General features: G+C 28.3%; 2 protein-coding genes across 4 annotated transcripts; both read left to right on the top strand.

The window, feature by feature from the left end:
- Positions 1–3,503: 3,503 nt before the first annotated feature.
- Positions 3,504–10,876, top strand: LOC112765604 (auxin transporter-like protein 1). 2 transcript variants are annotated; one of them, XM_025811497.3, is made up of 9 exons: positions 3,504–3,877; positions 4,432–4,638; positions 4,726–4,911; positions 5,730–5,842; positions 5,919–6,102; positions 6,818–6,915; positions 7,848–8,055; positions 8,393–8,650; positions 10,385–10,876. In XM_025811497.3, the coding sequence occupies exons 2-9, from the start codon at positions 4,453–4,455 to the stop codon at positions 10,607–10,609; spliced, it is 1,458 nt and encodes a 485-aa protein (XP_025667282.1). In that variant the 5' UTR covers positions 3,504–3,877; positions 4,432–4,452; the 3' UTR covers positions 10,610–10,876. The 2 variants fall into 2 exon arrangements, with proteins under 2 accessions (XP_025667282.1, XP_025667281.1); XM_025811496.3 differs by having other exon boundaries at positions 3,554–4,308.
- Positions 10,877–21,600: 10,724 nt separating this feature from the next.
- On the top strand, positions 21,601–23,851 carry LOC112767173 (uncharacterized). 2 transcript variants are annotated; one of them, XM_072223826.1, is made up of 5 exons: positions 21,601–21,817; positions 21,962–22,060; positions 22,174–22,257; positions 22,612–22,834; positions 23,256–23,851. In XM_072223826.1, the coding sequence occupies exons 2-5, from the start codon at positions 21,962–21,964 to the stop codon at positions 23,627–23,629; spliced, it is 780 nt and encodes a 259-aa protein (XP_072079927.1). In that variant the 5' UTR covers positions 21,601–21,817; the 3' UTR covers positions 23,630–23,851. The 2 variants fall into 2 exon arrangements, with proteins under 2 accessions (XP_072079927.1, XP_025668846.1); XM_025813061.3 differs by having other exon boundaries at positions 21,601–21,834.
- Positions 23,852–24,732: the final 881 nt, after the last annotated feature.

The raw sequence follows: 24,732 nt of genomic DNA, 5'->3' as shown, positions 1-24,732 counted from the left end.
GTTCAAACATCTAGTACGTACCTACATATGTATGTATGAAAAAAATACCATATATATATATATATATACTATTACCACTACTAACTCAATGAAAAGACAAGGGACGACTTAAAGTTGTGGATTATATCTCATGATATGAGATTCTCTAATCTATAATAATGGTAATTGGAACTACCTAGAGATAATGCATAAATTGTCCTCCATCACACTGACATATATATAAGAGGGTGGATTTCATATATATATATATATATATATATAAGAGGGTCTCATCAAAACAAGTAGGAGGATATATATAGGGTAATGCTAAATTTGAATAATTATGCAAAAAATTGAAGTGAGCAATAAGTTGATTATTATAGTAGCTATTGCATGCCAATTAATCACATTAGAGCATATTTATTTAAAGGAAAAAAAAATGAATAAAGAGAGTAAGAGGGAAAGGGGGAGACAAGGAGCATATTATGGAAAAGTTAGAAACCGAGTGAACGAAGGGGTGCGGCCCCCCCAAGCCACTAAGCAACTAAGCATGTTCATTTAATTAGTTCACTGAAAATGAAAGCTTAATGCTCTTCATATATTTTTTGATTTTGATAGATCTGTGTGTATATATATATATATATATATCTACGAACCGGAGAAAATATATAAATACAATATCTATATATGCTTCTCTACTGTATCATCAGATCACACTTTTGACTAACTAAGAAGGATTAGTTCACCAAATTCTTTTACTAAGAGTATTAACATTAATGGAAACTTTTTTGTATGAAACAAAGTTCCATTTTTCTTGAATGGAAAAATGTAATGGGTCCAGCTAATTAAAGTCACTTGATTATTATTAATATTTGTAACATAACCACTATCAAGAAACTATGCATGGAACCAAATCCATTTTTGCATGCCTGCCTGTCTTGCCTTTATTTTAATTTTTTTTTTTCAACATTGTTTCAATGAGCCATTTCAGTATGTATGTGTGCAACTCATTTTTTGTATTTCACAGTATTTGTGTTGCTTTGAAAGAAGTAGTATAGTATAAAATGTATATGGCTTTCGATTTTATTTATTTATATAATTATTTAAAAAGTTCTGTAGACGACAACACACAAGCATGTTTACCCTTAACACTAGGTTAACATATATGTACCAATCATTATAACAATGAATTATCTACCAAAAAAAATCCAACAATTATGTCCTCAACTAAGAAACCTACAAAATCATCGAAGCAAACAAAACTAATAATTATTTGCAATTGTTACATGCCACTTAGCTTCTTCAAGACATATATAATCAAGCCTCTTTTTAATCGAGAGGCAATTGATTAACAGGCTTGTCGATGCTTATAATCACAAATCCAAAGCATAGTTAGATTAATTCATACCCAACATCGAATGCATTTAAACTTCTGTATCAATTACTTATTTTTGAAGCTTTTAGCGTGGATGAATTGCTAATATATATATTATTCGATGAAGAAAACTTTGAAACTTTTTTTTTTTTATAAAAAATATTATTCATACACCAAAATCAATTACTAATATATTTGTGTATAAATATATATGTGATTTAATTTATTTTTAATGTGTATTTATATTTCAACATATATTTTAATTTTTGTGTACACTTAACATAATCGTTTTTTATATCATAGTTGCTGTGATGGAAGTATTTTTTCCTTCTTTTTTCATGAAAGAGACTACACAATGATTATGATTTTTTTTTATAAGAATTGACAACCAAGCCACCTAAACCGGACTGGAAGATGGCGGCGGCCATTTAACGGCAGTTTTGCAAACAATTAATATTTTTCGAAATGCGATGGTTCTAGCGGCGGCTTAGAGCTGGGAAGCTAAATACGCCACTTTAGAGGCAGTTTGTTAGGTTGTATTATAAGTTGATAAATATTAATTTAATGTTGATTATTAGTATAGTGTCTAATCTACAAAAAATTTAAAAATTAATATTTAATTTAAAATTAAAGATATAAAAACGAATCATTTTAACATATTTGATATTTATCTTAAAAGGTAAGCTCAGTAATTTTGGCATCAAAATAAAAGTCATAAAAAAAATTGGCCTTTAACCTTATCATCTTACTTGGTTTTAACATATGATTAGCTAACAATTTGTTATTTGCCTAAGTTAAAGGTTAGTTGTAACTAAGCTAACGTATTTAATTTTGTCCAAATAAAAAAAATTACAACTTAGCTAACTTATTGAAATCACTGTCTTATCAGCTTGTTTTTTCTAAGTTTACCAAGTTACATATGTTTGACAATTTTATTTTCTTACATTTATTATTATTTATAGACATAATTTTTTACTTCAAAATCAAAAGAAGAATTTTATTTCTTTTCACGTTAAAGAAGCTTCTAACTAATCAAAACTCAAAATTAAACCAAGGTCAATTTAAAAACAGGGAAAAGAAAAGCAAATATGGGAGAAAATAATGAAAAAAATAGCACATAATCTACGATTTTTTTTTCTAATATTAGATTATTAGCAGTGAATTTTTTAAAAATATCTAAACTTTATATTATACACTGTTGTAAGACTTTACAAAACGTCAATAATACTTTGTCTTTTCATAATTAAAAAATATTTTTTTACACAATATGATGACTTTTTGTCTTTTTATAATTAAAAAATATTTTTTTATAATTAATTTTTTTTTTTACAAAATATCAGTAACGTTTTATGCTATTACTATAATAATATAAAATACTAAAATGATCAAATATTTTCATATTTTATATTAAAATTATCCATATATAAAAAAATTAGCCCATAATCTACATCTACATTTATATAGGTATGAGAATGAATTAATATTTCGTACTATATATAAGTTACGTTTCTATGAAAAATAATTTACTTTCTTGATATAATTGGTATTTTTAGATTAAATTGCCATTTAAATTTTTAAAAGAATTAAAAAATATTTGATTTGTGTTTTTATTTTCTGACTTTATTCTTAATATTTTTAGTTTTTATGATTTTGTGAATGAATAAAAAAAGGAGATAAAAACTGTAAATACATTTTATTATTTTTCTTTTTTCTTCATAAAATGCTAAAAAAAACTTGAAAATAAAAGTACAACCAAACACATCCTTAGCTTTTGACAAAATGATCTCCAAGAAAAAAAAATGACATATTAACTTTCCAAATATTATTTAACCATGACAAAGTGTATTATTATTTCATAAACGACAAACAAATTATATATTTGATTTAATTTTTTATGAATATTTGAATAATTATTCATACAAAAAATATATACAAAAGACTAAAATAAAATTTAACCTCTAAATTTTTTTTTGGACAATTTTACTATCATTGTTAAAAAAATCATAGAAAGTATTCATTTGGAACAAAATCACCAAACTTAAAAAATAAAAACATCTTATCTTTCTAAACAAAATAAAAAAAATTACATTAAAATTTGCTTTGTAAAACGATATCCATGAAGATTGAAGAGCAAGATATGATTTTTACTACTTCACTTGTGTGTAACATTATTTGTGATGAGGACCATCTCAGAGAACAGAACATAACAGAGAAAGAAAAGAGAGACAGCACAAAGTACACAACTATAAGAGAGAACCCCCCAAACCAACATCACAACCAAACCAAACCCATTGGTTTCATTCATTAATTTTCATCTTCCAACTTCAATATATACCCAATAACAAACTGTTCTTATTCTCTCTCTCTCTCTCTCTCTCTCTCTCTCTCTCTCTCTCTCTCTCTCTCTCTCTCTCTGAGTTCAGGTGTACTACTACTTCCCCCCTTTTGTGTCAGATCTTGATCCTCCAAATCCAACAATCACCATCCATCAACACCCCCTTCATCAAAAACAGTAGTAACATAGTACTACTTTCTGTGCTTACTTAGCTTCCTTACAGGGTTTAATTTTCCACCACAAGATTACTTATTATTATTGTTATTGTTATTATTATTATTATTATCATTGATATCTTTTGCATTGAAACTACCAGCTCACTGCCAATTCCTTGTACAGAAAGAAAAAAAAAAGGGGGGGGAAATAAAAAACTGCATTTAAGAACCTTATTGACTCTTCTTACCTTAACAGCAACTCAGCTATATATCACCACAGATCACAAAAGAAGAAAAAGAACAAGTATAATTTTTAGGATTTAAGGCCTTCACTCTATTTGGCAGTAGGATCAGAGTGGGAAAAAAGCCTATGATTTTCTCTGTCAATCAGCAGCAAGATAGGAGAAAAAGAAAAGAAAAAACCTTTCCTTTCATCACAAAGCAACATTATTGACTAAGATTAGGTAGCTTTTACTGTTTATCATACACGGTTCGGTATCTCCTTTTTGTGTTTTGATCATGGGGTTTGGTACATGTCTTGATTTTAACACTGTTTAATGTGATCTCTTCTTCTTCTTCTTCTTCAGATCTTTATCACCATAAAAACAATGTCAAGACAGAAGCAAGGAGGTGAAGAAACCATGATGTCAAGCCTGAATGAAACAATTGAAAGAGAAGAAAGAGAGGAGTTGGAGAAAGAAGGTGGTGGCTCAGGTTCACATTCCTCCTTGAAAAGCCTTCTCTGGCATGGTGGTTCTGCTTATGATGCTTGGTTCAGCTGTGCCTCAAATCAGGTATATACACAGAACAGTTTCAATTCATTTCATAATTGTTGAAACTAACTAACTAACTGAGATTATTCTGTTTGTTATATATTGCAGGTAGCACAGGTTCTGTTAACACTGCCATACTCATTCTCACAGCTAGGGATGCTTTCAGGAATCATACTACAAATCTTCTATGGAATTCTTGGTAGTTGGACTGCTTATTTGATAAGCATTCTCTACATTGAGTACAGAACCCGCAAGGAGAAAGAGAATGTCAGCTTCAAAAACCATGTCATTCAGGTTTGAGTTTTTTCTTTCTCAGCTTTGAGTTTAGTTTACTGTACAAACAAGGAAAAACCACCATTAAATTGTTTTAAGGCTGTGATTACAAGTTTGCCTTTTTGAGTGAAAAAGGATTGGGTTTCAATTCTACTTTATTCACTAACTCTTTTTTTTCCCGTCCCTTCTCCTTCAAGCTCTTCATTTACCAAACACATCTTTATATTGTTGTCTTTGCCTCTTTGATGAGTACAGTGTCTCATAATAGAAAGATAAAGAGATATTAAGGTTGTGCTTAGTAGAACGAAGGATATGACTGACACTAATACATAAATAATAAACAAAAAGACATTAATGCCCTTTTTATTGTACATTGAAAAAGTAAGCATGTTAGCTGAAATTGGCAATAAAAATAGCTTCTTAATTGAACTCTTCTTTTATAACAATAATTAGAAATTTTAACTTATTTTTTTGATTATTTTTAACGTTTAAATGAATAAAAATATAGGACTTCTAATTAACCAAATTTATCCTAAAATAAACACAATTCAACAAAAAAATTATGTATTTATTCTTGTTTACTGAAATTAGTTTCAAGTAAATTAAAAACTAACAACTTTTACCCAAAGTTAAAATATTTTTAACATATATTTTATAGAAAAACTCATAATTAGTAGAGTTAATTTAGTCAAACTATTAAATCATTTAATAACTCTCAGATATTAACTTTACATAAATTTTTAATATATTTTATTTTATTTTAAATTTTTGTCACAAAACAATTATCAAGCGTCAAAACTGCGAATATGAGTGATAATTTGATATGATGGATGATGCAGTGGTTTGAGGTGTTGGATGGACTCCTGGGACCTTACTGGAAAGCCGTTGGATTGGCATTCAACTGCACTTTTCTACTCTTTGGATCTGTTATCCAGCTGATAGCCTGTGCAAGGTTTCATATAGTAATTTCTAATTTTATATTAGATTAGAAGATGCTTAGTGAATAACTAATGTTATGCATCATGCAGTAACATATACTACATAAACGATCACTTGGATAAGAGAACATGGACATACATATTCGGAGCATGCTGTGCCACCACAGTCTTCATACCATCATTTCATAACTACAGGATTTGGTCCTTCCTTGGCCTTGCCATGACCACCTACACTGCTTGGTATTTAACCATTGCTGCCCTTCTTCATGGCCAGGTAATTGTCTAATTATTCTTCTCATTTTTAAATAAAAAATTATTTTTTATGTTTTTAAAAAGTAATATATATTTAAATGTTTACTCTTTTAAATACAAAAAAAAAATTAACAGAATGAATTTAAATCTTTATTTTTTCTTCTGGGTTTTTTTTAAACAAAAAACTCAACATAATAAGGTGGAACAGTTAGAAAATACAAAATTACTAAATAACAAAATAAAAAATTAAATTATAGTCATCTCTGACATTGTCATCAACAACTTGAATGATCAAAATCAACCTACTCTTTATAGCTTTTAATCGATTTGTTGATAACCTTTGCAACACCTACTTCTTGATTATTGAATATCCTATTATTCCTTTTCAGCCAAGTATTTCAGATAATAGTACAAAATTCATCGATAGACAATGATCCGATCAACCTCTCTACTCACCTTTAAGCCACGTCTCAAAAAATTCTTCCGTTAACATTTAAAGTTTAATTAAAAAATCAATTATTTTTCTTCTAAATTCTAAATTCTCTAAAAAATAATTTTACGATAAAATTTAATCCATATTAACTAATTAAAAATTAAAATTTTTATATTTATTTTAATATTTAATACCAAGGACATGACATTTCTATTGCGGGGTCCATCTGCTTGTACGAAAAATAAAAAAAATTCAGCTATTCATTATTAATTTATTCCTTTTAAAATTGTATAAAATTTTGCAGGTTGAAAATGTAAGTCACACGGGCCCAAACAAGTTGGTTTTGTATTTCACAGGCGCCACCAACATACTCTACACTTTCGGCGGCCATGCCGTCACAGTGTAAGCACCTTTAATCATTTGCATTTATATATCATTTAATTTAATTAATCATATTTAATCATGTATTATCATATTAATAAAATAATATTTTTTAAATGAAATATAATTTTAATTAAATAATAATATAAAATATGTACATGGTCAATGTATTAAAACAATTTTCCCCCCTCTAATCTTTTGCTTGTTAAGTAGACAGAACAATGATGATAGTTTTCTTTATTGTCTAGGACAATGAAACATTAAAGATAGTTATATAGTGGTAAGTTTATTGCATTTGCACGGCCACTTTTTTTTCTTTTTTTTTTTTTTTCTCAATAGCAGCTTTTGCCCCCATTCTAAATTGAGACTTTGGAAATAAGACAAACAGTAAATCTTGCACTTTTTGAACAACCGTCACACACTAACTAGTGTCCTCTTTCTTGGATTACAGTTATACTCTGCCATTAATCAATAAAAAAAAATTAATGACCCATGTAGTTGAACTTTATTCTTTTAATTACTATTAGTATTATTATTTATGTAGAGCAGTAGTATATTTAATGTGAAACTCTGCTCAGATGTTGGCATTTTGCTTTTCCTCCAAGATACCATCAATGTATCATATTTTTATGACATTTTACCTCGTGGTATGTACTAGTTTACTTTTCTCACGACAAAAGGAATGGAATTAAATGAAGTGCAGTTGTAAACTACTGGAATGGGTAACCTCAGAGATCAGACATATAAATACAAAATATTTTGGATTGTGAAAAAGAAAATGAATGTAGATTTTTATGATAGTTTGTCTCTCAATCTAAATTTAGGTAAAGTTAACGTTAATTATTGGAATAAAACCATTTTTTTTCCTAACAATAATGACAAAATTGAATTTGATTTTCAATTTGGAGCAACATTGGTTCTTTTTCTAATATGGAACTATGTGGCTATGGCAGGGAAATCATGCATGCAATGTGGAAACCTCAAAAGTTCAAGTATATCTATCTTTTTGCCACTATCTATGTGTTCACCCTCACTCTTCCATCTGCTATTGCTGTCTATTGGGCATTTGGTGACCAACTCTTAGACCATTCCAATGCCTTCTCCCTTCTTCCCCGCTCCGGCTGGCGCGACGCCGGCGTAATCTTAATGCTCATTCATCAGGTCCGTTTATATATTGGACTTAAGTAATTTTTATACAAGAAAAAAAAAAGAGTTTTACACAGACAACCATGTAAACAGAAGTATGAACCTCAATGTAATAGTAATAGAAGAATTTCAAATGTTCCTGAAATATAGGTGTTTTTAACAATTTTAGACTTTTAGCTATTGATCTCAATTATAAAAATATATATAATATATATTAATTAAAATTAACGATTAAAAATTTATTGAAACACCAATATTTTAAGAAATTTTAAAAAATTTTCAATAGTATACAAAACTCTTCAAACTGTGAGTGCATAATTCGTGTTGATGAGTTTATATTTGAAATGGGCAGTTCATAACATTTGGATTTGCATGCACACCATTGTACTTTGTGTGGGAGAAAGTGATAGGAATGCATGACACAAAAAGCATATGTTTAAGGGCATTAGCAAGGTTACCAGTGGTGATACCAATATGGTTTTTGGCCATAATTTTCCCATTCTTTGGACCCATAAATTCAGCTGTTGGGGCACTTTTGGTTAGCTTCACAGTCTATATCATCCCTGCTTCTGCTCATATGCTCACTTACAAGTCTGCCTCTGCTAGACAGGTAAATGTTCCAATCTATCTATATAAATCATAAATGATATGAAAATTTTCAAATATTTTTAAAATACTAGTTCTTCAGTGATTTTAGTTATTGATTTTAATTATATATATATATATATATATATATAATTCAATTTGAGAAATTATGACGGTATTTAATTTTCTATCACAATTTTTATCTTTTAAAAATAAATTGTGGCTATTAAAAAGAAATGAATTTACCTATTATTCAACAACTTAATATTATAAAAAAAAATAAAAATTTTAAAAATATTGATAATTTAATAATTTTAGCTATTGATCTCTATCATGTATATATTTTATGATCAAAATTAATGACTAAAATTATTGAAATATTGGTATTTGTAAAATATTTGAAATGCATCTAATATTATATTTATTTATAACATTGCTAACAATTAACATCATTATTGAGAGGATTTTAATAAAAAGTCTAGACATAACTTTATGTATAGCTTGTAGGTTGTAGCTACCTATATAATAGTACAAGGAAATTTAATTGGCGATGTGCTTTCTGCCCTACACAAAAAGCAAATACCTTTTAAACATAAAGTTTTGAGTAAAGATGGTGCATTAGGATTTTACAGAGGTCCAAGTTTAAGATTAGATCTTATCATAAAAATAACTTTTTGTATTTATCATTTCTTTTTTTGGTACATCAAGCAAACTCAATCTTTTAGATGGAATATAGAATCCATATTAATTGAGTTCCATACTTTATCTAACAGTGAGAGTGATGTATACGACTAAGATAAATATTAATTTTATTTGACTAGTCCCTTATTCTAAATGCAATTATATGATAAGCCACCATAAAGAAATGAAATTAATTAAACCCTTACTAACAATTATTAAGTTTGAAGATAGTGATAAGAGCTTGATTTTAGAAAGCACCCACCTATGTAGATGATGGATTCTTGAAACTCTTTGTGAGGTGGTGAACATGTGTTTAGAGGATATGATTCCAGCTTAGCTTAATGATTTAACTTTGGAAGTGACTTCCTATGTCACTGGCAGTATAAGTCCTAGTCCCACTCACTAGTTGTATTTAATTATTCGAAATTGATATTATAATTTTAGGGTTGGTGTCATTTCTTTGTCACTCATCAGTTTATATGCTATAGTCATATTACCATTCATAACTATACAAAACCACATTTTAAGTTTTTAACAATGATATGGGCCATGCCCAACCTAACGTTGACCCTTCTACTCAACTCTTCCTCTTCCTATTCAGGTTCTTATAAATATCTTGCACAAGGAACTAATGGTGCATGTAGATCCCATAACTACGGCGGTTATACCATTTTATCAACATCTAAAAAAATATTATTTTAATTTTAATAAATATTGTAAAAATTATATAAATATTTTAACTACTATACAAATTCAATTTTAAAATGTTAAATTAATGAGTTTCTCATCTTATAAACTTCTTATTTTTTTTTATTTTTTTAATATGGAACTAACTTCATACACAGATGCACTCGATACAGAGCTAACTTCATACAGAGATGCATGCAAGATTTTTTCATTTACTCTAACAATAATACTAATAATTAGTTCAACAAAACAAGAAATTATTTGATGTACGATACAAAAATGAGAAATAATAATCCTAATTTGACGAAAAATTCAAAATCTCCTTTTTTTTTTTTAATTGATTGTTAATTAGTTATTTACTCTTTTTTTTTTTCGTTGTTGCTTGGAACAGAATGCAGCAGAGAAATTGCCGGTGTTCATTCCAAATTGGACAGTAATGTTTGTTGTGAATGCATTTGTGGTGGTGTGGGTATTTGTGGTAGGGTTTGGATTTGGAGGGTGGGCAAGCATGACTAACTTCATCAAACAAGTTGACACATTTGGATTATTTGCTAAGTGCTACCAATGCCCACCAAAAATCTCTGCTTCCAATCACACAGCAACACTTCATCATTGAACATTTTATTTTATATATGTTTCTTTTTCCTTATTATTATTACTTTTTTTTTTTTTAATCATAGTCATTTAGCTAGTATTTCTCCCCCTTTTGTGTGTGGTGTGAGCTATATGAATTTTCTCTATAGTGTTCTTCCACTTTTTTTTTTTTTTCAATCTCTAAGTAGAGACACATTATTATTGTTAATGGTGGTGTTCTCCTTGTTTAGTAGTAAAGGCAATATTGTTAATTTCATTCTGAATTAATCATTTTGTGGTTAATCAAAAACATGCTTTTGTTAACATAAGGATGATGTTTTGCATTTGACTGGCAGTCTCAATTGAAGTCTGCATGTTTCTAATAATGTCTCCACTCAAACAAAGACTAAAAAAATATTATATAATAAATATTAATAAAGAGCACCTACCTCCTAGTTTTGTTTTTGCCAAAAATAAATTAAAAACTAAAAATATCTTTTATCATATATAATTCATTAAAAATATAAGATAAAGCTTTTTTTTTCTAAAATTTTGCAAAAATTTTAAAAATATATCTAAGTTTTATTTTATTTTAATTTTATCCCAAAAATTTTTTATTTGCATCAAATTTACTCGAATAGCTAAATTTTTAAAAAATTTAAAACAAATTCAACAATATATGACAATTATATTTAATTTGTTTGCATTAAAGGCTATTCTTATATAATTATTGTTGAATTTGTTTTAAATTTTTTAAAAAATTAATTATTAAGAGTATATTTTATACAAATAAAAAATTTTTGAGATAAAACTAAAACAAAATAAAATTTAAAAATATTTTAAAATTTTTTACCAAATTTTTTAAAAAAAATATACTTAAAATTTCGTAATATCTAAAATTCGAATCCAAAATTTTTTAATTTAAGTCTAATATTTACCATTTTAACTAACATCACATTTAGTTAATAAAAAAAAGTCGATTAATAGACACTCATTTGAGAAAGCAATGAAATGAGATGGGACAGATATTTAATTACCTACCCACCGTGAATATCCACGTGTCGCGCCACTTTCTTCCTATTACCTACGAATATTTTAATTTTTATCTCATACCCAAATTCCAAGTATATATCTATCCAGTCTTGTTTCGTCTCGAAAAAAAAATATGGTGAATTTCTAATTTAAAAAAAAAATTATATTATGAAGATAAACACATTCAATTGAATAAATCAATAAAATTTTAGACATGATTAAGTTCTTCATAAACACAATTAAACATAAAAATAATCCTAAATTATTCATCGCCACAACACACACCATACAAATAGTCTTAAAACATCAAAATAGTCATAAATTAAAGAAAATCTAAACTCATCACAACACAAAGAACCAAACAAATTTTATCTAAATTCGTTTTACATCCGGTCAATTGTTGAAAAATCTGCCATTTAAAGACAATGTGAGATCGATTCAATGTATATCCGTCTAAATTGTCATTCCTATATATTAGTACCTATATATATAACAAATTCCTTCTTTGTTAGAGATCAAGATTAAGAATTTACTTGATTTATATTAAAGAATAAAGATATTATGATATATAGAAAACCTACTTTATATGTTGTTTCCCATCTTTGAAACCTATTCATGTGAAACATGAATTCATGACGAAATTTGTCATGATTACATGCTGAACTGAGACTCTTGGCTAGCTACCACTTTTTTTATACGCTTAATTGATCATTCACTTAGGTTGTTCACTTAAGGTCATGATCATTATGTCCTTGGTTATTAGGTTCAGTCCTATATTACATATAATATTTGACTATTCAAAATATAAATTTAGAATTTTATTAGTATTTTACCAAAGAATGAAGAGGCATCTTGGTGTGTATGACATGGAAAGTCTATAGAGTTTGGTATGCAATAATTGAGGGATTTTTGTAAGGCTCATTTGAGTTTGGTGTTTGTACCTTTCAACTTTAATATATCTCTATTCTCTGAATCTTAGCCTTTGCAATACATAACACGACTTGCTTAGTTGTTACCTTTTTCTCTAAAACGAGTCTTGTATTGAAATATATATAGAATCCTACGGTGTACCTTATATTAAGGAGAAAATCTTAAAGATGCTCCAATCCTATGGCAATGATAGATACATATACTATTTTGTTTTGTTCCCATCATTGATTGAAAATTCCATAAGTAAAATGAACTGTCCATATGTTTCTTATTCTGTTTGATATTATTTGGATTGAAAGCTCCATTTCATGATAAATAGAAATATTATATATTATATGTGAAACAATCCAAAAGAAAAGGAGTGTTGCACAGCCTAAGGAAGAAAAATATACAAAAACATTATTTAACTAGGAATATCAGACATTTGCTTTAATAATAAAAATTAGAATAATGATTTATTTAATAACTTTTTTTTTTAATGTTCTAGAAATTAATTTTGTCCAACGTGCAAGGACCAATATTGAGTTGGCTTTGGGAGTGTATGTAAAACTCGGCTAACTCCTTTCTTTGGGTCTTGAATTTAAAAGAGACCATCACAAAATTGGAACCAAATCAGTTGTTCCTTGATAATAAAATTAGGATACTTATGAAAATAATGTGTTTAGCTTTTTAATTTGCTTTACTATTTTTTACTGATTTGGATTCTCTAAAGTTTGAATTTCACTTTACTCTGTAAAGTGTAATTTTTCATCATTTATTTTATAGGTGGGACTAATAATAAATATGAGAGAGAAATCATTCAAGAATAGAAGATTATACTTTACTCTCTAAAATACAAATTTAAAATTTAGAGGATCCGAATTCATTTTTTACAACTTCGAATGAGTCACGGGAAAACTTCTTCTGTGGGTCAAATTTTGGTCAACATTTGTTTATTGGGTGAGATGCTCAAACAGCCCTTGAGATATCTGTGCCTACAAGGCTACAAATTGCTGAATTGGGCCTGAGGATTTTTCTGTAATATTGGAGGAAGAAAGCCCTAAGTAGGAATATATTCTATTATAATGAATATAAGCCCAATACAACACAAAAGCCCAATATATTTAGACCCAATAAAACCCTATATGGCTATATTCAAACACTTACTCTCTTCTTAGTTCTTGCCAAAAAAAAAAAAACCCTGTTTATCATAATATATGTCAAAACTGTATACCAAAAAAAAAAAATATATATATATATATATATATATATATATATATATATATATATATATGTCAAAACTCATAAGTACACATTTTTAAAAATGAAGTTTTATAGAAAACATATAAAATTCAAGTTTTTAATATATTTATTATATATTTACTAAAATTTAAAATTTAAAATTTTTTGGTAATGATAATCTATTAGCTAATTCCTTATTTTTTAATTTAAAGGTGTTATGGAGGTGCCAATTTAAATCATTAGCTAAGTCAGCTTTCAGACCATAAAAGATGAACTTTGAATTGAAAAATGATCCAAGTAAATGATGGTGGGATACCTTAAAAGACTTCAATGATTAAATTGGTAGAAGTAGTTCAAGAGTTGAATATTAGGATGTGGATGAATATTTAGAACATATTTCTTGCTCCTTATTTAATTTATAGTATATCATGGAAAATCAAAAGAGAATTTGGCTTGATTCATATAAAATTTGGTCCAGATTTTGTTTCATAGGCGGACAGTCTCTAGAAAACACGTTTATGGGTCAATTGTTATTTTTTTTTTGAGACATTTAAAAATTAAATCGTATAAAAGGAATTATCAATAAATAATAATATGATCTAATTTTAATAAAATAATTTGTGATAAGTTAAATTAGTTCTTAATAATTTTTTTATTTAGAATTAGTGGTTGAGTTAGTTTCTAAAAAGTGATTTTTTTTAATTTATCTTTAAAAAATTTATTAATTAAATTAATCATTTAAAGATTATAAATTAATTATGTTTCTTTTTCTCTGTTAATTATTTTTATATAATTAATATCTTCGCAAACAGACCCCTAAAAAATATCTTGGCAAAGAGCAATATGTTTGTTATTCCTAGATTATTAAAGGTCAATTTGACTAAACTTCTTAAATAAGTTTTTTTTAAAGAAAGAGTTTAAAATATAAGAACTTTTATTAATAACAATTTTTAAATAAATTATTTTGTATTTAAAAAGTTATTATAGAAGTTCTTATTTTAAAGTTGTGTATTAAATATGAGTGATAAAATAGTTTTTAAAAATAGAAAAAGTCACATTTTTTTAACTTTTTCAAAAGCTTTTAAATAACTTTTTGAAAAGTTAAAAGTTTATCTAAAAAATTGTACCAAACACTATTAACGTAACTTTTTATAAGTCAAAAGCTAAAAAAAGTAGCTTTTGAAATTTTCCAAACGGACCCTAAGTATAGATAACCAATAATTTTTTTGAACAATGTGTGAATAATGTAAATTAATAGGATTAAAAGAGTAAATTTAATTAATAGCATTAAATTAAAGTATAATGTATTTTTATTTGATTGGTGGTTGTTCATATTGTTCAAGATAGTCATTGTTTACCTAGCATTTTCCTTCTAAGGAAAAGATTTACTAATAGAAGGAAGATGATTAAGCAAAAACATTCTACGTGAGGCAAGTGAGGAATTGCTGGGAAGGAGAGCAAAACATGCAGTGATGGAGAAAAATGTGACCGTACCATGGGGAATGGAAACTCAAGAGTCTCTTTGATTTAGACATGGGGTCTTGTGTGTTGAAAAATGCAATACGGCAATAACTCGTTATTACAAAAAATGTAGCAATAACCACTGAATATGTCGATCAGGCGTCAACTCTATCTATACTATTTTCAGAAACAAAGCCATCCATCACCATCAGATATGTTTAAATGTTGGTAGAATCTCACCTCTATCTATACTCTCATCTATTATATTTATTTTTATTTATACCCATTGTGACGACTTTGAAAGTAAAGAATTACTATATTAATATAGAGTTATAGTCTTCCTTAAAATACTAAGAGAGAATCAAATAGAGTATACAACCAATTAAACAATGTCTTTGTCTGGGTTGATGATAGTAATATTAAATAGTAAAAATTTTGAATCTGTCACGTACAACATGGTGTATTTCTACACCCACTATCTCAAATCTGGCATAAAAATTTTGATATGAAATTATTAGGACAAGATACATAATTAAGCTAAGGAAGGAAAGAAATTACATGAATAAGCTAAACTTAAAATTGATTCACGAATCAGCCAAAGCATATCACTATATAATTCGAACCAGTTTGGTTCGAATTAGAAAAACACGTAATTCGAACCAATGGAGCTCGAATTATGATGAAACATGTGATGGATGTAAGTCGAATCTATATGGTTCGAATTACAATTGAGTATAATTCGAACTAGATGAGTTCGAATTACTCAAGAAGACGGCGTTCCATGTAATTCGAAGTAAGTTAGTTCGAATTACATGATGATTTGAATTAAACCAATTCGAATAATAATAATAATAATAATAATAATAAGGTTTAAACATACTTTATTATATTAGGTTAGATAAAAATTAAACTATTTAAATAAATAATTTGATATCTAGAAGTCAAGTCTTAGAATAATTTTTTGAGAATTATTTATCATATTATAAATTCATAATTATGTAAGTATGTGAAGGATTTATTTTTTAAATTACGTTTTTAAATTAAATGGCTTTCAATATTATTAGATTGTCTTATTTTTAAATTGGTCAATTCATTTTATATTTATGTATTGTAATTATTTATTTTGTAACGAGTACAACTAAAATTTTAATAACAATTATTAAATTAAACATTGTTACTATGAGTACTATAAAAGTTTATAATGTACTCGTTACTAACCTATCACATAATAAAAATTTTAAAACTTTATAAAATGCAATTTTTTTCATAGATTAGTATTATCGAACTAATTGAATTCGATTTAGCATTGGCTCCATGTAGATATAATGGTTGGTGTATTAAAATAATTACATGGATTAGATTTATGCTATGAAATTTACATTCAATTTATAAAATATAAATTCTTCACATACTTACATAATTATGAATTTATAATATGATAAATAATTTTCAAAAAATTATTCTAAGACTTGACTTCTAGACACCAAATTATTTATTTAAATAGTTTAATTTTTATCTAATCTAATATAATAAAGTATGTTTAAACATTATTATTATTATTATTATTATTATTATTATTATTATTATTGTTATTATTATTATTATTTGAATTGGTTTAATTCAAATAATCATGTAATTCGAACCAACTTATTTCGAATTACATGGAACGCTGTCTTCTTGAGTAATTCGAACTCACCTAGTTCGAATTATGCTCAATGGTAATTCGAACCATATAGATTCGAATTACACCCATCACATGTTCTATCATAATTCGAGCTCCATTGGTTCGAATTACATGTTTTTTTAATTCGAACCAAGCTGGTTCAAATTATATAGTAATGTGCTTTGGCCGATTCGTGAATCAATTTTGAGTTTGGCTTATTCATGTAATTTCTTTCCTCTCTTGACTTAATTGTGTTTTTTGCCCAAATTATTACTGGAGATGTATTCTAAAATGAGATTGAGTGGTGTTATTCTTACAAATGGTGCATCTTTTATTTTTCGCACTGTCCAAGAAGATTTAATAATTTTTTTTAAATTTTTTTGTGCATCTCGCAAAATGCAAGAAAGCATTTTAAAAAAATTTGAAAGAATGCATCTCGCTTAGTGCAGGAAAGCTTTCTCTTTTTTTTAAATAAAAAATTAAATCGCTGCAAGAAGTGTCAACGACACTAAGTACGGCCTCACCACACTGAAATGTGAACTCTCTTTTAATATCATCAAATCCGTTAAAACCTTCGAATTATGTAATTTATTTGTATGATTTGTGTAATTTGTGATTTATCTTATTATTTTATTATTTAAATTTCTATCATTGAACAAATAATTAATAGAAGACAAAAAAAAATACCAAAATTATAAAAAATGAGGGTTGTCATGTGATTTTTGCAAGATTCAAAATCTCTAAATTTTCACATATTAATGCACAAAAAAAAAAGATCCACAAAATTGTAAGCATTTAATATATTGAAAATTTAGAAGATATCTAATATATCCTTTTTTTAAGTAATTTACATGGATAATAAAGTATGACTAACTCCTAAACACTCATGACAATAAAATTATATTTTTATTTTATAATTTTAATTTTATAGCAGTTGTTTTTAATATCTCATTAAATATTTAAATTTAATAGTTGGAACTGTATCTTGCCTAATGTCCAATTTATTGTTAAAATGTTGATTTTTAGTCTTTGACATCACTGTATGTTTGTAATTTTTTAAGTTTTTTAATGTAAATTTCTTGCTTTATTGTCTACAAATTAATACAATAGGCAATTTTTGTCTATTATACAAAAGGATCTTTTGTTATTGGAAAACAAACGCATCAAAGAAATTGAAAACTCTTTACAGATTTAGTAAGAAAATTTTGTCTCTTCTAAATCTAAAAAAGACTTAAAGGTGTGATGTGATTCTATTCATTTTTTATTCTTATTCCTAACATGTGTTGTATCCGCAGTTTTTCACAGTTTACATGATGCCAGCATCATTGCTTATTCTATGCGAGAAATTTTGACTTACTACCCACACATTCATTATCAACTTGGGCTACTGAGAGATATACATCACCAAAATCAAGTCAATATAAAAAAATAATTTCTGCTACAAAATTTTCTATTTTTTTTTCTTTTTTTTTTCACTCTCTTATTCACCACTATAAACTTATTTTGTTACACGCAGAGAAAAAAAATATTCATCTTCATCTTTATTTTTTGCTTTTGAGCTTTTTTTACACAACAAGGTGGAGTAAAAAAAAAAAAAAAACAAAAACTCATAACGCTAAAAATAACAATTTCTAGTCATCTCCGGTATTGTCATCAATAATCATAGGGTTTACCACCAATCTACTTGTTGTAACTTGTAAAGGATCTATTAATAATGTCCACCAGACTTGAACCTTGATTTTTGAAGATTCTATCATTTCTTTCTAACCAAATTGTCCAGCTGACTATAAAAAAGCTAACCAACCACTGCTTCCGTTCCATCTTTCTCGCTGATATATCCGTCCAACTTTCATAGTGTTGCTTGAGCGTACCTGAAATAGTTTATATCCTTCTAACAGCGAATAACCAAGCACACCACATCTGCCAAGTGAGCTCACAACCAATAAACAAGTGAAAATCAGTTTTAACAGGCTTATGACATAAAACACACATGTTATCATTCTGGTCAATAACACCTAATCTACATAGTCTTTCCCTTGTATTCACCCTACCAACCAGTGCAAACCAAGTAAGCAACTCAACCCTTAGTGAGACGAATCCTCTCCAAATAGTACTAGTGAAGCCATAGCTTGTGATATCTGCCGGAAGTACCTCTGCCTGCAATACCTGCACAAAGAAGTTAGTAGAATAAATACCCTTTTTTTTTTATCAAATTTTCAGATCACTCTGTCCTCTTTCTCAGTTGTCAGTTGCACTAATTGCAGAACCGCATGAAGTTGGTTTACTAGTTCCAGCTCCCATTGCAACAACTCTCGTCGCCACTGGAAATTCCAAATCGACTATAACCCATCCCAGAACCCACAATCCCCTATGACAGATCCTTGAAGATTTGAGACCGAGAAAAATCTTGGAAAAGTAACTTTCAGAGCACCATAAGGTAACCAACTATCCTCCCAAAAACGGATTATCCTGCCATCCCCTAGTTCCATAGCCAAGCTTCTGATTATCTTCTTTCTCACTTGTGGCTCCCTAATTTGTAGTTGACAAATACTCCCTCCCGTCCTCCTTACTCCACAAAAAGCGTTTCTGTAAGGATATTATTTTTTCTGCTACTGCCTTCGACATTTTGTACAAGTTGAGATAGTAAATAGGCAGGCTATTAAGAACAGATTTAATGAGAACCAACTTTCCCGCTTTATTTAGAGACTTTGCTTTCCACAGACTTAGCTTTTCTTCTACCTTGTCAATCACTGGTTTTCATGTCTTGATCAGCCTCGGATTTACCCCTAGAAAAATGTCAAGATATCTGACAGGTAAATATGTCTCTTTACACCCCAACAGTCGATACATCTGTCGTGCCCAACTCTGCTCACAATTAATCGGGATCAAGTTAGACTTGTTAAAATTAATACTCAACCCTGACATCATCTCAAAGCAGTGCCGCAACCGCTTATAGTTTCTGATCGTCTCTTCTTCAGAAGGGCAAAAAAGTATAGTATCATCCGCAAACTGCAAATATGACAACTCAATGTTATCTCTTCCAACCAACAATGGAGTAATGCGTCCATTCTGCATCGCCTCTCTAATCATCCTATGTAGAACATCTACAACAAGCACAAATAGAAAGGGAGAAAGAGGATCCCCTTGTCGTAGACCCTTTTCTATTTTAAAGGGTTTAGAGAGAGAGTCATTTATTAGGACCGATATAGACGCAAAACACACACTCTCTTTTATCCACTCCCTCCATCTATGACCAAACCCCATCGTCTGCAAAATAATATCCACAAAACTCCACTTGACTCGATTATAAGCCTTTTGGAAGTCTAGTTTAATAATTGTCGAGCTCTTTTTTCTCAACTTCAGCCACTGCACAGTTTCATATGCAATCAAAGCCCTACCCTGCACAAAAATACTTTGTGTTTCTCCTACCAACCCTGGCATTATCTTCCGCATCCTTCGAACCAGGATCTTTGATATAACCTTATAAACACAACTCACCATACTAATCGGCCTAAGGTCCTTGATTTCTTTAGCTCCGACAAACTTTGGCGCCAAAGCCACCCAAGTAACATTCGCATTCTTAGGTAAAACAGCTGACTGAAAGAATCCCATCACGGCAGCAGTGAACTTCCCATAAATATTCTCCCAACACTTCTTAATGAAATTCATATTATACCCATTACTGTCTAGTGTCTTAATTGATTCACAATTCCAAACTGCATCCTTAATTTCCTCATTAGATGGCATCCATTTCAATTATGCTGCATCCTCTTCAGTTATCCGGTTAACCAGTCTATCACGGAACTCTATCACTGACGACTTTTGAGCTGCTTGATAAAATAAAGTGGACTAAACACTCGATTGATTTTAAAGAATTTTAGATAAGATATTTTGATTTTTATCAAAGTTTTTTTAGTGTTTGAAATGAAATTTTGTTTTAAGAAAAAATAAGTTGTGATCTAATAATATTTTTTAATAATTTAATTATTTTATAATAAAATTTATTAAAATTTATTTATCCAACATATATATTAAAAATTTCACTTAAAAGCACTAAAAGAGTTCATCTATTTGACAGAAAAGTTATAGGACTTCTAAATTAATAAAGTTTTATTGAAAATTAAATTATTTGAATTTTTTTGGAACAAGTTAGCTACTTATTTAATAAAATATGAATTATATATTTATTTATTTGTTAATAATTAATCACATAAGCACATGTTTATATAAAAAAATTGAGGATGGTTAAAAATTTTATTTTATTTTATTAAATTACTTCATATATAATTTATTTTTGGATCAAAATTTTTGAAAATAAAAAAATTAATAAAGTAATAAAATAAAAAATTAATTACTTTTAAATAAATATAAAGGGGAGTGCTAGGGAAACAATAAACATTTTGAACAACATGAACAACCACCAATCAAATGAAAATACACTACACCATAATTTAATGCTACTAATTAAATTTACTCTTTAACCCTATTAATTTACATTATTTACACATTATTCAAAAATCTTGTTGGTTACCTGTACTTTTTCAACTTATATTTAATAAAAACTATAAAATTATCTCAACTTTCATCCTTTCGTCCTTTCATGTTCATAGTATGAGCGCAGAGCGTACAAGGTATAACTTCCACTGACTTTCCTCATTTCCATTTCAAGACCATCATATTTATGCATTGCTGTCTTACTCATTCCTTAATCACAGTACTGTCACTGTCACACTGATCAAATGCATTGCATCACACAAATGGAAAACTTATTTGTGTCCCTTTGAATAACCCACCACCTCCAAATATTCATTACTCACTCACTTCTTTTCTATTTCTCTCTTTCTCTCTTTCATTATTTTTCCAACACCACCAACTCAATCATACCAAGAAAACCAGGTTCAGCTGAAACAAGAAAGAAAGCTAGCTAGGGCATGGCGCCAAGAGGTAGACCACGCAAAAAGGTCCTACATTTCACACACTCTTGATCGCTATTTCTTGGGATATCTATAAAGTTTCGATTTTTAATGCGTTTTTGATCATTTCGCATTTCCCCCTTTTCTTGATGGCATTTTTTTTTTCTGTTTGCAGATGGTTGGAAGCTCAAGAATGGATGCTGCCCTTGATGCAATGACGCAGTTTGGATTCGAGGGAAAACTTGTTCAAGAAACTGTTAACGAGCTTCTTGATGTTAGTCCAATATTATTATTATTTGTTAAATAAAAGATATGGATGTAAGAATGTGCCACGAATAATATTTTTGTAGTCAGTCTTAATCTTCTTGCTTTACTCATAATCTACAGGTTTATGAAGGAGCATGGCCTTTTATTGAGGATGGCTCTTACAATCTCCTAATAGAAACCATACTTGCCAAACAAGAAGACAAGGTTATTTGGTTTTTAATTCTTATTTTGTTTCCATTTGCTGCTTCATTATATGTTATGAAGTGGAAATTGTTAAGGTTTAGATATGATCAAGTCTTTACCGATGAATTATGTCAATGAAGTTACATATTTTCATTTTATTTGCTTGCTAAATGCATTCCTTGTCTTCTCTGGAAAATTCTGTTTTCTATAGTATTTGAACACCAACATTGTACTAATCTCTTTTACTAATTAAGTAAATTGAATGAATAACATGAATAACTATGCTAGACATGAATTAAGCCTAGATTACTATACACACCACTTTTTTTTGTGGATATAACAATTAAAATTTACATGAATCCTCCTCCAAACAAGAACAAGGAGGAAAATTTGCAGGAGAATACAAGAAGGGATGGGTTTGCTCTGACATCTTCAGCTGATGCTACTTTTGCAACTGGGATCACTGAAGTTGGATCCTCTAGCCTGGTGGTGAATCATGACCCTTCATTATTGCATGCTAGTGCTGATGGTTTGGACTCTGCATCTCGAACCAATGATCATGATCAAGATACAATTCCACCTTCTAATCAATCAATAGGTAATTGAATCCCATCCTTCATCACTTCCCTCTCATTGAAGTATATATTTGCATTCCCTGAAACAAGGTTATTATTCATTCTTTACAACTTAGACATTATCACTAAATGGCTAAATCTATATCTTTCTTCTTTGACAGTTGAAAAATCTTATATCTATCTTAATTAAACATAAGTACTGAATGAATAATGATTCATGATTGGTATTTACTCCTTCTCATCCTAAGTAGTATACTAAGCTGGTATTCTAGTCAATGGGATACTAAGCTGCAAAGAAATGATGAATAATGTAAGCTTCCGATAGAGTAAATTAAATTCAAATTGATATTCAGTTGCTTAAAAATGCTACGGTGCACAAAAAGTCAGACACCACGTATTTGTGTATAAAGCTTTTGCTAATACCAAACATTGTGTTGTTTGCAGATGTTAAGGATTCAACTGTTCCAGCTGAAAGAAAAGAACAAGATGAGCCAAACCCTGCAAACAATGTAAATACCACCACACAAACACATATGAACAATGTTGGGACCAGTTTTGTGAAGACTAACATGACTACATCCTTGGAAGCACCTGAGAAGGTTCAGCAACGCAGGCGTAAGCCTTGCTATGGTTGGATTAGTGATGATGATAGTGATGATGGCAAAGTGGAACTCATTCACTTGCCTCTTCCTCCATTACCTGAACACATAGAGAAGTTACTTGGGCAGAGTAGTAGTGTTAGTGTAGCATCCCAAACGAAAAGTAGAATCAGAAGAGGAATGCGCAAGAGTAGATGGGATGAAAAGCCAGATGTGTGAACATTGTACAAGCCAAATGGTGATAGTAATGATAGGGACTAACACACTGATGAATTAAATGAATACTCTTTAGTCTTTACCTTTGTATGATGTTGACCCAATTTGAGTAACTGATTTAGTTTATATCCCATTTAATATAGAAAAGGTGTGAGTTGTATATTTTGGAAAATTTATTTATGACTTCCTCCGCCTAAATTGTGATTAAATTGTGATTTTTACTTATGATTTTTTTTGTTTACCTTTTTTTTTCCTGCTTTTGAATTTAACTTTGTTTCTCATTGATATCAATTTAAATAACATTACTCCACTACAATATTTTACTGATATTATATACACATACAACCTTTTATTGATTATTTATCTTACAATTTTGTTTTGTATATACATTGAAAATTAATTATTAAATTTGTTACCTATATGACATATAGAATACATATTAAAATATTAAATATATTATGTGTGTATACAAAAAAAACTATTAAATTAGTTATTTTAATAAAATATATATTAAAATATAAAATATAAATATATGTAAAAAGTGTATAAACATAAAATAATATATATTTATATACAAATATATAATAATTAATTTTTTAAATACACAATAATTATATATTTAAAATGAGTGATACAACCATAGTTGTCAGAACCGAGCCGGTGATCAAACCGATAAAGTTACTGAATTACTGGGTTACTGATTCAACCGGTGGGTCACTGGTCGAACCGGTTAATCCGGTATAATTAAATAATTATGTAAAATTTAATTATTTTTTCTTTATTATAAGTACTTTTATTTTATTTTTATAAAAATAATTATCATTTTTAAATTTTAAAACTTTATTAATTAATTTATATTTATTGTATTATTATATTATTATAAGTAAAAACTTACATATAGTTAATTTTCATGTGAAGTTGATATTTAAAAATAATTAGATAATTTGACAAGTTTAACTAAATATCATCTAACGATTTTCAACTATCAACTTCATATGAAGACAACTGTGAGTCTTTACCTATTATTATATACTACAAGTATTTATTAAAAAAATAATATTAATAGATATCATATAATCATGAAAAAAAAAATAAATTATAATTAA

The sequence above is a fragment of the Arachis hypogaea genome, chromosome 17, assembly GCF_003086295.3.
Source record: "Arachis hypogaea cultivar Tifrunner chromosome 17, arahy.Tifrunner.gnm2.J5K5, whole genome shotgun sequence".
Lineage (NCBI taxonomy): Eukaryota > Viridiplantae > Streptophyta > Magnoliopsida > Fabales > Fabaceae > Arachis > Arachis hypogaea.
This window is presented reverse-complemented; position numbering and strand designations above follow the sequence as displayed.